Source organism: Zalophus californianus, chromosome 13 (genome assembly GCF_009762305.2).
Source record: "Zalophus californianus isolate mZalCal1 chromosome 13, mZalCal1.pri.v2, whole genome shotgun sequence".
NCBI classification, from domain to species: Eukaryota; Metazoa; Chordata; class Mammalia; order Carnivora; family Otariidae; genus Zalophus; species Zalophus californianus.
The window spans coordinates 70,435,738-70,449,796 of NC_045607.1; the positions used below are offsets into that span (position 1 = coordinate 70,435,738).

The 14,059-nt window shown below is 39.1% G+C and overlaps 1 protein-coding gene across 8 annotated transcripts; it reads left to right on the forward strand.

The window, feature by feature from the left end:
* The first annotated feature begins 65 nt into the window (after positions 1-65).
* On the forward strand, positions 66-12,427 carry HNRNPK (heterogeneous nuclear ribonucleoprotein K). 8 transcript variants are annotated; one of them, XM_035723614.1, is made up of 17 exons: positions 66-226; positions 2,235-2,311; positions 2,421-2,505; positions 2,913-3,010; positions 3,681-3,737; positions 5,170-5,213; positions 6,088-6,160; positions 6,705-6,776; positions 7,274-7,387; positions 7,723-7,851; positions 8,457-8,764; positions 8,893-8,947; positions 9,252-9,335; positions 9,603-9,618; positions 9,696-9,778; positions 10,158-10,327; positions 11,047-12,427. In XM_035723614.1, the coding sequence occupies exons 3-17, from the start codon at positions 2,448-2,450 to the stop codon at positions 11,078-11,080; spliced, it is 1,395 nt and encodes a 464-aa protein (XP_035579507.1). In that variant the 5' UTR covers positions 66-226; positions 2,235-2,311; positions 2,421-2,447; the 3' UTR covers positions 11,081-12,427. The 8 variants fall into 8 exon arrangements, with proteins under 8 accessions (XP_035579507.1, XP_035579512.1, XP_035579513.1 ...); XM_035723619.1 differs by having other exon boundaries at positions 11,107-12,427; XM_035723615.1 differs by lacking the exon at positions 66-226 and adding an exon at positions 475-584.
* The last annotated feature ends 1,632 nt before the right edge of the window (positions 12,428-14,059 follow it).

Below are 14,059 nucleotides of genomic sequence, written 5' to 3' on the forward strand. Positions count from 1 at the left end.
CCTGAAAACGCCCCTTCCCCGCCCCCTCCCAGTGCGCGTGAACGGGGGTAGCCTTCAGTTCTCGCGAGAGTTTTTTCCCCTCCCTCCCCTCTGCCGCTAGTGAGTGCGCGAACGAGAAAGGAGGAGGGCGCTCCAGGCGAAAGCACTGCAGACGCCATTATCCTCTGTTTCTCTGCTGCAGCAACCTCGACGTCTTGCCTACGTCCCTCTTTCTTGCGGCCTATAGGTAATTGGGGTCTTTGGCGCTAGTGTATTATAGATTCAGGCATAGGTTTGGCCTCCCTAAAGGCTGCGTTGACTTTTTTGAAGCCCGGCTTTTCTCGGGCCCTTAGCGGCCTCACAATCTGAAGGGAGGCGCCGGTGCGAGGCGTGGCGTCGCCTCCTTCGGCGCTTTGATTGACGCGGCCTTGGGCCAATCGCTTTGCCCTCGCGCCACCGCTAAACCCCGGGCAACCAATTGGGCTCGGCGGCGGGGTAGGAGACTGCGGGGAGGCGGGGGAAGGCGGCGGGGGCCTGCGCTCGTTCTCTGTCTAGCTCTGACCGGCTGAGGCGGCGCGGCGGCACAGGGACGGAGGCCTCGCGCGGTGAGGAGCGGGGCTGGACGAACGGCGCGTGGGGGCGAGGGTCAGAGATGAAGTTGGCCGCTTGAGGGAGGCGTTTGGGGGCTTGCTTGGTGGTTGGCTGATTCTCGGAGAGGGAACGTTGCCCGGTTTCCCCTCCCCCCACCTCCGCCATTTCCCTGAGCGTATATCCGCAGTCCGCGTTGTGGTGCTAGAGGCTTCGGGTAATTGCGAGGCGTGTGCCTGTAGGATGAGTTGTAGTTTCGTAGTCTTAATAGTCTTCAGAACTAGGCACCTTGTGTAGGAAGCAGAAGCGGCCGACGGGCGGGACGCGAGGGCAGTGGAGAACACCGCCGCTCTCTTTGTGTGGGTCCCGCCGCACTTAGGCCCTCCCGGCCCGGGCTGGGAGCTGGAGCGGGGGAGATGGAAGAGTCGGGGCTGCCTCGGTTGCTTTGTCTCTCCCGCGGTGGGGGGAGGGTGCGGGGGATGAGATCTCGGGACCGCGTGGTGGGTGGGGGAGGGGGGTCCGCGCTCGGCTCCGCCTAGTAGCACGTAGTCGCCATTACGCGGGCCGCCATTTCCTGTCGGGTCCGGGTGAGGAGCGGCGCGGCGCTTCTGCGCTCTCCTTCAGCTTTTTCAACTCCTGTTATTCGGCTGTTGCTGATCCCCGGTACCATGCGGGGCCGGGTTAGGGGGGGGACATGTTTGCGTTCGGCTGGTCGCTCCCATATTTAGCGATTTGAGGAATAGTGACTGAAGGACCTGAACGGTGAACCGTGGCAACGTTTTCCTTACAAGTAGAGCCCGCCGTCTTTAAGTTCCTTCATCTAAACCCATCATGCCTTAACATTTAGCTGCGTGATGGGCGGTGAGGGTAGCGTTTCAGTTAGTCGGTTATTGACAAACGTTACGGAAGAACGGGAGCCATAAGTGTAGCTCTGGGCTGCCTAGGTATTCGTCTTTTACCTACCAGAGGCCACTTGTCGCCTCTTTCTGCTTGTCCTGTGAGGGCTGGTGAAAGGCTGGTTGCATTCCTATTACTCCGGCGTTAAAGGTGTAATTGTTAGGTTATAGACTTTCAAAACCTAACTTAAAATATTCTTGTAGTGGCAGTATTAGCGTTCTAGGGCTTCATTTGCTCTATTTGAACAATCGGGTATTATTGGCAGTTGAGGTCTGCTTCGGTATGAGGTTTTAAGATTTAATCTTCTCTTCAGTACATTGACCTGATTGTTGAATGTCGCTTGAATTTGCCTTCATATTTGTAAACTTTAGAGATTGCAGAGAATGGCATTTCAGGTCACCAGAGGGAAACCCACCCGCAATTTAAAAATCCAGTATAACTAATTTTATACATCTCTAAATGTGTGCTTTTAGGGACAAAATTGAAGGCTCTTGGGCTTATGTATAGTCTTACAGATCTTTGGTCTTTATTGTATAAAACAATTAGTTACTGTGGTGGGACTCCCGTCCAGTGGCTAAAAATTGCATGGTTTTCTTTTTGCAAAAAATCAGGGTCCTTCGGTTTTGGTTTTTGGTTTTCCTAAGGCGATCATTTGAGAGTGTAAGACCCAGTTTTAGAAAGAGCTATTTAGTTTGTATTCAAATCACTGTTCATTAGTATTCAGTAATAAGCAACCAAAAAGCAAAACTGATTTATGTTGGTTTTTATAGGCTACTGCAGCACTAGGGTGTCAGTTGGTCCCGCCCAGAACACTTCAGTTCTGCTCTGCAAGGATATATTATACCTGGTACGTTCTAGAAGAGTGTCATTTCTTTGCCTTTTTTTTTATTATTAGCGAGACACAAAGTTTACTTTTCCAGTAAACCAAATGTACTAGTCTCTCTCTTTTTCAACAGATTGGTGTATTCATTTAATACAAGAAAATGGAAACTGAACAGCCAGAGGAAACCTTCCCCAACACCGAAACCAATGGTGAATTTGGTGAGAAGACATTTTAATTTTAACAATTTTTGGATTTTCCCATTTTGTTAGTTTTGTTATTTAGAACTGTTTAGTCTGACGTCCCTGTCAGTTTTTTCTTCACTTTTATTTATGAACTACATGTAATTGTCATTTGCATTGGTGACTTTAAAGTTAGAGATAATAAAAGTACTTTTTCTTTGCATTTTATAATTTCAATCCTTTGAAGCGTTTTGTCACATTGTTTTGTTTAGAAATTATTATTGGAAGGGAACAGGCTTTGATTGAGTTAGCAACAAATCTCCAAACAGAATGGAGCTGCTTTCTCTGATGACCTACGGGTTGAAATTAAAATGTAATTGAATTAAAGGTACTTTTTCTTGCTGATAACTGGTGCTTTCTTTGAAATCTGAACTGTTAATTTCTAGGTAAACGCCCTGCAGAAGATATGGAAGAGGAACAAGCTTTTAAAAGATCTAGAAACACTGATGAGATGGTTGAATTACGCATTTTGCTTCAGAGCAAGGTATAAATTTTATTTTTGGAAATTTAAGAGTGGTTTTTAACTAAAGTAGAGATTAAAAGTTCTGGTTTGGCCCTCTGGGACGCATTCTAAGCCTTACAGATTGAAAAAAGATTTGTGTGGCTCTTTCTAAACAAATTTATAGGCCACGTTATTCTGATAAAATGAAAGTACTTAATAAAATTGAGTCATTGCAGGTCAAAGTAGTAGAAAGGGTGTAGGTGATGCTTAAAGCGTTAGTGGATTAAAGTTTATACCTTGATTGCATTGTGGGGAAAACACCCTAGTTGGCGGCTTATTTGATTGATAATACCATATGTCACAATGTGAAGGTACCTGATAATGTTTAAATTGTTTCTCAGAAGAAAACTTAATCAGTGCTTAACTTTCATGTTCCGTGTACTTTTTGGCATGCTGAAATTCCAAAGCTGTCTTGATGTTTTAGTCCCTAAAGCACAGACTCCTCATATTTCTTTTCTTAACCTGATGATTTGAGTGTTGTCTCTGATAGGTTTCAGCTCTCTGACCAAAAAAAAGAAAGGTTAGGTTTTCCGGCTTGGGTGTTTTGTTTTTGTTTTTTGTTTTGTTTTGGTTTGCTACAGTTTAAGAGCATAGGAAAGCGTTAACATAAGGAAAAGGAAAAGTAAGCTGCTTGTCTTTTTCTCTTCTCCAGAATGCTGGGGCAGTGATTGGAAAAGGAGGCAAGAATATTAAGGCTCTCCGTACAGACGTAAGTATTAAAGAGTTTAAATACTACACGAGCAGCTTCAGTTTGTGTGTAGAAATTTAAAGATTTTGCATCATAGAAATCATTTAATAGCCTAGATACAAGCCATTTGTAATAATTGATTACATAGATGATTTCAGTTTGCCATTCCTGATTTAACAAAGCCCAGATTGAGTTTGGGGAGGGGTGGGTCTGTATTAAACCTCTTCACTTTCTGATAACTTTCCACCAAATTATTCACTTCAAGATAACATTTTAATGAGAAAATAACGACAGTGTAAAAACCCTTAATTACACCATTTACTGTGTGTGAATCAATTACAGTATATCAAAAACCATTGCAGGTGGCTGATTAAACTCAAATTTTTATTTCCTTTTTTTAATCGTCCATCTGTTTAACAGTTTGCACATGGAGCACAGATTAATGTTCAGGTTGCATGATTTAAATATGGGTAAAGAATAGACACTTAGTGGGAAACCGTTTGTCAATGCCAAAGATTGTTTGAGTCTTCGTATTTTATAGTGGGTTGACTCTTGTGATTAGACACATTAAATGTTGGTATCACCAGAAGTGAGCATATTTCTAGGACTTGGCTACACCAAAATTCCTAAATTTTTTTCTCATAGTGTACACACTCTTTTAATGTTTCCTTGCTAAAGTTGAGGCAAATAATAACTTTGTGTTGAATACTTATTGACAGTATTTCATTTCTCTCTTGGTCGCAGATCTTTGTATGTTCCTCTTGTAAACTGAACTTGAAATTTTGTTTAAAATTTTACTTGCCTGCTAGGATCTAGGAATGCGTTTTAAACCTCCAGGAAACCAAACCTGATCTTTTTAAGAGTTAGGGTTTTTGGTGGTGTGGGAATTTTTGTTTTGTCTTTTATAAACCTCTCTCCTCTTAATCCAGATGTTCTATATAATTATCTGGGTTATTTCCCCATTTCCTCAAGAATTTCAGTAAACTGAGTCATGACAGGTTTTGTGTCTACCCTCATGAGCCAGCCTGCTACTGAAACATCGTTTGTTTTTTAAAAAAAAAAAAATAGTACCATCATTTAAGGTCCTTAAATGTTAAGCCACAGTCAGATATAGAGAAGTCCATTATTGTGTTAGTCTTCAGAACAACTTAAGCTTGTTTCATTAATTGAGAGTATGAGTATAGTTTGTATTAAATTAAAATTTATTGCTTTTCCCCCTTTTCCCTCTCCTTGTTTTTTTGGCCATATATCTCCGTTGCCCATGTACTGGATCGACTTACCCCTGCGTTGCCCACCATGACGTTGGCCCATCCGCCCCTGAACGCCCATGTGAAAACCCTGGTTGGCTATGCCCAAAAATGTGCTCGTTGCCAAACGGGTACCATACTTGACAACTTCTGATTGAATGCCCATGCCCAATGCCAACATCCACGAACGCCAATGACCAATGCAGTACAATGCCAGTGTTTCAGTCCCAGACAGCAGTGGCCCCGAGCGGTATGTCCCAACAGTTTATGCCTCACTGCCTGATTAGAAAGAGAGAAATGTATTTTATTACCTGCCTTTTATATAATTAAATAGTATCCCCTTTAGACGGTGTATTGTTTTTCAAGTTTCTGTCTTATTTTCCCCATTAAGTCTTTTTGTCACTGAACTTTTACCGTGAGTTGCCCACCCAAACGATCCACTAATTTTATTTCGATGGAAGGAGCACAGCTTCAAGTGTTGCATATTTGCTGCATTGTAAATCAAATTGTTACCAAAATAGTCTCTCGCTCTGTCTTTGTGGCCCACCTTGCTTCCCAACATTGCCTGTTCATAATTTTTTCTGATGAAATGCTAACTCTGGTTCACTTTCCTTCACTTCTCATTTGTGTTGTCTTTGTTTTGTCTCGCATTTGTATTTGTTTTCTTGCAGAGCCCATTAGTGATCTAATTTCTAACTGGTATCCATAACCTTACTCCAAATATAATGTTCACCACTTGCATATTCCCCCACTTTTGCCTAAGAGAAGGTGTGCCAGTTTTACCAATGTAACAGCGAGGGTATCCTTAACTTAGTGGTGGCGGGGAACATAAATATTCAACTCTGCTTCAGTTCTGGTCAATTTATTGCCCACTTAATCTGAGCCCTTCCAAGAGCCCATTCTCTCTGTCTCTCTGCAAGTCTCCTAATATTGTTATCATGTCTGTATTGGGCATAAAACAAAATGCATGTGAAAAATCTATAAATAGGCTACTTTAAATGGGGAGATTAAATAATTGTATGTAACTTCTCTGTAAAAGTTTGTATGACTACTGATGATGAACACAAAACTCATTTTTCTTTTCCACCTTTTTTGTACTATCTGGTATTTGTGATGTTTGACAGCATATTGAGTATCAGTGCTGATATTGAAACAATTGGAGAAATTCTGAAGAAAATCATCCCTACCTTGGAAGAGGTAGGCTCTTTTTTTGTTTTTAATGTATTTGGCAATTGAGGAGGGATTGTTGAAGTGTTTTATTGGGGCTAAATGGGGGCTACGGAGAGAGAGTGGCTATAACAGTTTGTAGCAGCGTCTTATATTACATAATGTGCATGGTTACTATTCCACGTTGTTTTAAAATGTAATCTGAAAAAATACTTTGATGTAGTCTGGCCACTCCAGAGTAAACATGAACTACCTATGGTCATGCACATGGGTTTAGCATGTATTTTATGGACTGTGGTTATAGGGGAGGTGTTTTTTTTTAAATTAGAATATTGATTGTGGGACTGTGTTGGAGAGAACTATGATCTAGTTCAAGGGTTTTTTTTAATTCTATGTAGTCCTGTATTTATTGGGTATATAGGAGAAGGTTACACATTGATTCTTAAGAATAGATCAGCAATTTTTCTTTAACGGTATAGATATGAAATATGTTGTAGTAGCTTTACCAATATATGCGACAATAGCCTGATCACACTAGACACTTAACCTATTACTCTTATTTTTCTACTTTCAGGGCCTGCAGTTGCCATCACCCACTGCAACCAGCCAGCTCCCGCTCGAATCTGATGCTGTGGAATGCTTAAATGTATGTCATAGTGCCATTGAACCCCACTGAAGTATGGAGCCTGGCCCGTAGGATCAATTTTATTTTTAACATAGCGTACTTTTCCCGTCTCTAGAAAAAGGCTTAAAAACATGATAAATGAATGGTCTTACAACTCACTGTTGACCCTGCTCCATGCTGCAGTGGGAATTAACTACATTTGCAAAGTGCTTTGCAGTCATTTTTATTATGGTGTTATTTGAATGTTAATAATAATTTTGTGGTAACAGCGACATGCTAAATGGCTGCAGTGTGGGTATGGTGTTGCAGGACCTGAAAATAAAATAGTTTTTTAAGGTGGTGCAGAATGTCCTTTTTGGGCCTGGCTATTGAGGATAATAAGCACATAACTGGTAAAGTTATTGAAATATAAATTCAGGTTGCTCACTGCAACAGTATATTGTCATGCTTATAGCAGATAAGTGTGTATTGGGGATTCCTTAATTTGGGACTAAAATTCTATAATTCTCCCTCTGCAGTACCAACACTATAAAGGAAGTGACTTTGACTGCGAGTTGAGACTGTTGATTCATCAGAGTCTGGCAGGAGGAATTATTGGGGTCAAAGGTGCTAAAATCAAAGAACTTCGAGAGGTAAAAAGCAGTTGTTTCCTTGCTGTATTACTAGACAATAGTATTTCATATAGAGTTGGGTCAGTGGGCTTCTCTCATTCCCCCTTTTGAGTTCTCTCCTTAAATTCCTTATAGTTTCTGTTTATCTAGTTCACTTTTAAAATCTAACAGAAAGACCTGGACATGCTAGGACAAGTTCTTCCACCAATACCATGGCAAAGTCCTAGAGTTACTAACGGTTCTTATGGGGGGGGGGGGGTGTTCCTGGATGTGAATGTAAATTTTTCTGAACCCAAGAAACTTACTTTTTCCTCTTCTGATTAACGCCTTCCCCTTTTTCATAAACTTAACCACAGAACACACAGACAACAATCAAGCTTTTCCAGGAATGCTGTCCTCATTCCACTGACAGAGTCGTTCTTATTGGAGGAAAACCTGATAGGGTTGTAGAGTGCATCAAGATCATCCTTGATCTTATATCAGAGGTATTTTTGGAATATTTTATTACGTTTAATTCCATGGAACAGATGTTTTATTCTAACTTAGTTTCACAGTGTTGAGACAAATGGTTTTTATTTGTCCTTACTCTTCAGCTAATTTTTTAGCTATCGCTTCAATTTAAAAATTTGAGGGGGGGAGAGAGGTCATTTGATCATTGGTGAAGATTTTTAATAGCCTTTGGTCCTTCAAATGAAGTTTCTATAGTTTCTCTATAGTACCACATCCCAACTGATGTGCTTCAGTATGAGTTACAAATTTATAATAAGATACTGATTGCCTCAGTCCTTGAGATAGTTACTTATAGTTACTTTGTTCTCTACAGACCCCATTGTGAAATGTATGTATGGGGTTTGTACAAGTCTCTTGAGATGGAACAAGAAAAGCAGGCTGCTAAAACTTTGTTTAGGACTCAACAAAAATACTGCATTTTTTAAAGTTCTTTTCTACTATTAACCTTTGCCTGCATTCCTTTTCCTGTCACAAGTACCTCCCAGGAGAAATAAAGGACTTGAAACGTTTGGCTTGTTAATCATTTGATATGAAACAAGGCTCTTTTCAGTCTGTTAACATTGCTCTATTTTTGTTTTAGTCTCCCATCAAAGGACGTGCACAGCCTTATGATCCCAATTTTTATGATGAAACCTACGATTATGGTGGTTTTACAATGATGTTTGATGACCGCCGTGGACGTCCTGTGGGATTTCCCATGCGGGGAAGAGGTGGTTTTGACAGAATGCCTCCTGGTCGGGGTGGGCGTCCTATGCCTCCATCTAGAAGAGATTATGATGATATGAGCCCTCGTCGGGGACCTCCTCCACCTCCTCCTGGACGAGGTGGCCGGGGTGGTAGCAGAGCTCGGAATCTTCCTCTTCCTCCTCCACCACCACCTAGAGGAGGGTAAGTTTCTTCCATCCACACATTGCTAATCTGTAAGAGGCTTCACTCTATGGGTAGGTAGGGTAGATTTTTATTTGGTGTGTGTGACATGTAAGCAAACAGATTACAACAAGTTACTATGCTTGCAGAGATCTAATGGCCTATGACAGAAGAGGAAGACCTGGAGACCGCTATGATGGCATGGTAAGAACTTTTCATTTATCAACGTATATGAGAGCTTTTAGGGTTCTAAAGTCACGTAGTTGACACTGTTGAAGATGATTAATTGGAAGCTTGCTTTACAAATGGAGTTCTTAGACAACTAGTTAAATCATTTCAGTTGTTAGCTGGAATATTAAGACTTTAGCTATTTTTGTTTCTGGAGAACATGTGATTGCTGCCAATGATACATATTTTAGTGATGCAGGATAGAAATGAGGCGTGTAAAAATGGTAGCTCTGTGTCTGAAACAATGCAGGTTATGTTAATAGTTTTATCTCTGATACAGGTTGGTTTCAGTGCTGATGAAACTTGGGACTCTGCAATAGATACATGGAGCCCATCAGAATGGCAGATGGCTTATGAACCACAGGTTGAGTATCATGGGTGTTTGTATTCATATCAGTAACAATTTAAAATGCTTGCCTACTTGCCAGTGTTTGTTTTCCCCTTGTGTAATGTTTTTGCTTCTGTGCTATGTACCTGAAGAGTTTCTTCCCCCAAGGATTGTCTTCTGAAACATACTAGGGAGAAAATGGGAGGACTTTAGTTTTCTAAACTAAGATTTTAGGAATATTAAAATACCTGAAGAATAGTTTTGAAGGCAAAGTAATTTTTTATTTTTTCTTTCCATTTTTAGGGTGGCTCCGGATATGGTAAGTTTTTTCCTTTGTGAAATCAAAACATTATTTCATGCTTTCTAAATGAACTTAATGCTCATTATTTAAATCAGATTATTCCTATGCAGGGGGTCGTGGCTCATATGGTGATCTTGGTGGACCTATTATTACTACACAAGTAACTATTCCCAAAGATGTAAGTAGTATTCTTTAAATTTTTACGTTCTTGTAATGTTACAAGAAACATTTAATGAGCATTTTCTTTAAATTCCCCGTCTTTAAGGGTCTTAAAGTACTGAATCTTAGGATTAAAATTGTGTTTTACAGACTTCAGCAAGATGTCTTTCTCTGGTTTGACTTCTTTAAAAGCAGAGGGTTCTGAACCCTTGATTTGTTTATTAAAGGAAAGGTTGATGCGCAGCGTAAATACATTTTAATTCAAACCTTGACGAGTTGGAGATCTTTAATTCTAGAATGAACTGTGCAGTGTTAATACTTGACATTCATTGAAAATACCAGTAATACGGTTATTTTTAAAGTATATCATAAACACTTGTTTTTAAAAATCTTTTCAGTTGGCTGGATCTATTATTGGCAAAGGTGGTCAGCGGATTAAACAAATCCGTCATGAGTCAGGAGCTTCGATCAAAATTGACGAGCCTCTAGAAGGGTCTGAAGATCGGATCATTACCATTACAGGAACACAGGACCAGATACAGAATGCACAGTATTTGCTGCAGAACAGGTCAGTTTGGGTTTAGCTTTATGTTAGCATACCCATACTAAAACTTTAAAAAGCTTTTCTTCTCAATTGATTTTTCTTTTAGAAGCCATGGTGTCTCAACCTTTTGGGGACCTAACTTCTAAACATCTTAATAGCTTTGCTTTAATTTTCTTCTGCTTTCTTACTAAAAACGAAGACATTCAATACTAATCTTGCTGGAAGAAGCCTTAACCAAGCAAACTTCTCATTTCTCTGGTGAAAACTGCTGCCAAAACCACTTGTTATAAATTATACAGAGCCTGTAGAAAATATAGAAGATTCAGTGGATGTTGGTCTAGTTCTGTGTGGAAGACTAGTGATTTTGTTGTTTTTAGATAACTAAATCGACAACAAATCACAGTCTGCCATATGGCACAGGCCATGCCTCTACAGGACAAATGATTGGTGCTGTAAAATGCAGCATTTCACACCTTACTGGCATTTCTTTGTCTTTTCTACCAAGTATTAACAACTTTTAATTTCATTTTCCTAATTCTGCTCTACTAATGTCTGATTTACTATTAATCATTTTCTTGAATTTTACATTGCTCTAATTTTGTAATTGCTAATGTTTTAATTCTTATTTCTAATTGTAATGGACATGTTTATCATTTTAATTTAGCATTGAAATTGTCTTAATGTTGATTAAGATGTTACGAACAAAAATTCTAATTCGTACTTTTTTTTCTTTTCTTTTATAGTGTGAAGCAGTATGCAGATGTTGAAGGATTCTAATGCAAGATATTTTTTCTTTTTTATAGTGTGAAGCAGTATTCTGGAAAGTTTTTCTAAGACTAGTGAAGAACTGAAGGAGTCCTGCATCTTTTTTTTTTTATCTGCTTCTGTTTAAAAAGCCAACATTCCTCTGCTTCATAGGTGTTCTGCATTTGAGGTGTAGTGAAATCTTTGCTGTTCACCAGATGTAATGTTTTAGTTCCTTACAAACAGGGTGGGGGGGGGAAGGGCGTGCAAAAACTAACATTGAAATTTTGAAACAGCAGCAGAGTGAGTGAATTTTAATTTTTGTTCATTGTTGGTGGTTTAAAAGAAAAAATTCCCCCCATGTAATTATTGTGAACACTTTGCTTTGTGGTCACTGTAACATTTTGGGGGGTGGTGGGACAGGGAGGAAAAGTAACAATAGTCCATTTGTCCCTGGCATCTATTCAGAGCAGTGTGCAGAATGTAATGCTCTTTTGTAAGAAACGTTTTATGATTTTTAAAATAAATTTAGTGAACCTATTTTGGTGGTCATTTTTTTTTTTTAAGACAGTCATTTTTCAAATGGCTGGATCCCCAACCCACCCCAAACTAAACACTAAGTTTGATTTTCAGCTCCTCTGTTGGATATAAATAAATGCATCTCTTCTTGGACATAGGCAAAATATCTTGGCTAATTCCATTCTGGTGATTTCTTGGTGATTTGAAAGTCTATTGCTTGGGAAGAAATTCCGTCATACACATTTATGCTTATAATAAGCTGGGGATCTTTTTTGTTTGCAAATGCTTGCCCCTACTCTGCAACAGTTTTCTATGTTAGTAATTGTGAATGGAGAACCAAGGTGGGGAGCAATACTACAAATTGAGTAATGGTATAAGTATAAGTATATGCCAGAAGCCTAATGGCAGCAAGTTTTATTAATCAGAATAATACTGGTTATGGAAGTGACTGATGCTAAATAAATTCTTCTTATTTTTTATTAGATAATTTTTCACCTATAGACAAACTGTCAGCCTGCTAGTGTCTATTAGTTAAACTTTGTAAAATATATATATATTCTTGTTTTTTTCCATTGTATGCAAATTGAAGGAAAAAGATGTACCATTTCTCTGTTATATGTTGGATTATGTAGGAAATGTTTGTGAACAATTCAAAAAAACGATGAAAAAAGTTCCTGTGGATGTTTTGTGTAGTATCTTGGCATTTGTATTGATAGTTAAAAGTTCACTTCCAAATAAACAAAACTCCCATAATACTAGATTTGATGTGTACCCAATTTGAACAAGGGTTGGTGACTACCTGTAAAATTTGTTCAAACGTTCCTCTTGTAAGGAAATACAGTAATCTTAAATTACATTTTTTTTTCGTGTGAAGTGTTGTTTCTAGAATAAATCTGGTAGGGGTGATAAATACAAAATCCCAATCATTAAGCTCTTTATTTGTTAAAGGGGGAGTCTAGCATGTTGAGAGCTGGAATTGTTATCCAATTCTTTAATAAGACTACTGTGACATTACCTATGAGAAATTTGGGGTTTGTTAGGTTTTTATCTTTAAGATAGCTCTAGTTTAATGTTTGAAAATAATGACCAATAAATGTTAACAACTGTGGAGTTTGGTTCCTGGCTCACAAGTTCCAAAAATCTCTACCTGTTAACCTCCCAGCTCTCTAGAAAACATGAGAACAGCTCAATTCTATGGAAAATACTTAATGCCATTCTGTTTTTTTTAAGCTTAGGAAAAAGACTTGAATGTAATAGAAGAAGTGTAGGTAGTTTTCTGGAATATACATAAGTAGTACATGCATGCAAACCACATTTAAAGGCAGAATTTTGGTGGAACTCCTTTTAGTGTTCTCTTGATAAGTGAAATTGTCACAACGTCACTTAAAACTTTGAATGAAAACTGATACAGTTTCCCAAAAGAAATTAGGCTGCACTGCCACACCCCTTGGGTATTTTAAGTATGGGTGAGCTGGAGGGGTTTAGGGTAGTATAATCTTTTGAAATGAGCCTTTCCACTAGAGAAAAAGTGACAGTGTTTTAGTTAAACTTAAGTGTTACTGGCAGAGAGCATCCCTGGAGGTAACACTGGCTTTCAGAGCAGTCATTGGTCATTCAAAAATTAGTCATGTAAGAACATAGATTATTAGCTGGATTTTCATTTTTGCCTTTTAACAAGTTGAGACGAACATAACCTACTAAAAATTAAATAGACTCGAGAATATCTGGCACTGAAGAGTTGGGTGTACCACTTGGGAAGGGAAAGGCCTTTTGTGTTGCCACTATTTGTAAATGGTGTTTGAATATGGGCTGGAAATTAAGTGGGGAAGTTCTCAGTAAAGCATGCTTGTGGAACGTTGAACCAATTTTATAAGAAGCAACTAGTACATATGCTGATGTATGGAAGCCTCACATTTAAATGTGCAGTTCCTAAAACGTTTTAAGCTTAACTTTGAAAGCTATTACCATAATGCCAACAGACATGTTAAAAACCAGGTTAACAGTTTTTTTAGAAATGAAAATTTTAAAAACCTGTGCTATTCAAATTTTAAGTTTGCCTTTAAAATGAGACTACAGGGGCACCTGAGTGGCTCAGTTGGTTAAGCGTTCGAACTTGGTTGTGACTCCGCTCATAATCTCTGGGTTGGGAGATAGAGCTCCATATCAGGCTCTGCACTCAGCACAAAAGCTGCTTCAGATTCTTCCTCCTCTCCCCCTCGTGCTCACTCACTCTCAATACAAAAAAAGATTACAAAATTTTTTTATGGAATAATCCCAATATTTTACTCTTAAATCTGATAACATTCTACTGGAATGCATAGAGACTGGAGGAAAATGATAAGCGTTTAATGCTATCAGTTTTTTAGAAAGGGATTCAATCTTGGTGGCTAAATGTAAATTAAATCACTTTGCATCTCCCATTTATCACCAAGGGTTGCTCATTGCTGGCAAGTTTGAGGTGAAATGGGCTCAGTTTCTTTATGGAGCCACTGA

Excerpts from the sequence above, each read along its gene's own strand:
- HNRNPK (XM_035723614.1), top strand. The coding sequence starts at position 2,448 with ATGGAAACTGAACAGCCAGAGGAAACCTTCCCCAACACCGAAACCAAT. Across the intron at positions 3,011-3,680 it reads GCATTTTGCTTCAGAGCAAG|AATGCTGGGGCAGTGATTGG; the intron begins GTATAAATTTTA and ends TCTCTTCTCCAG. Across the intron at positions 6,161-6,704 it reads TCATCCCTACCTTGGAAGAG|GGCCTGCAGTTGCCATCACC; the intron begins GTAGGCTCTTTT and ends TTCTACTTTCAG.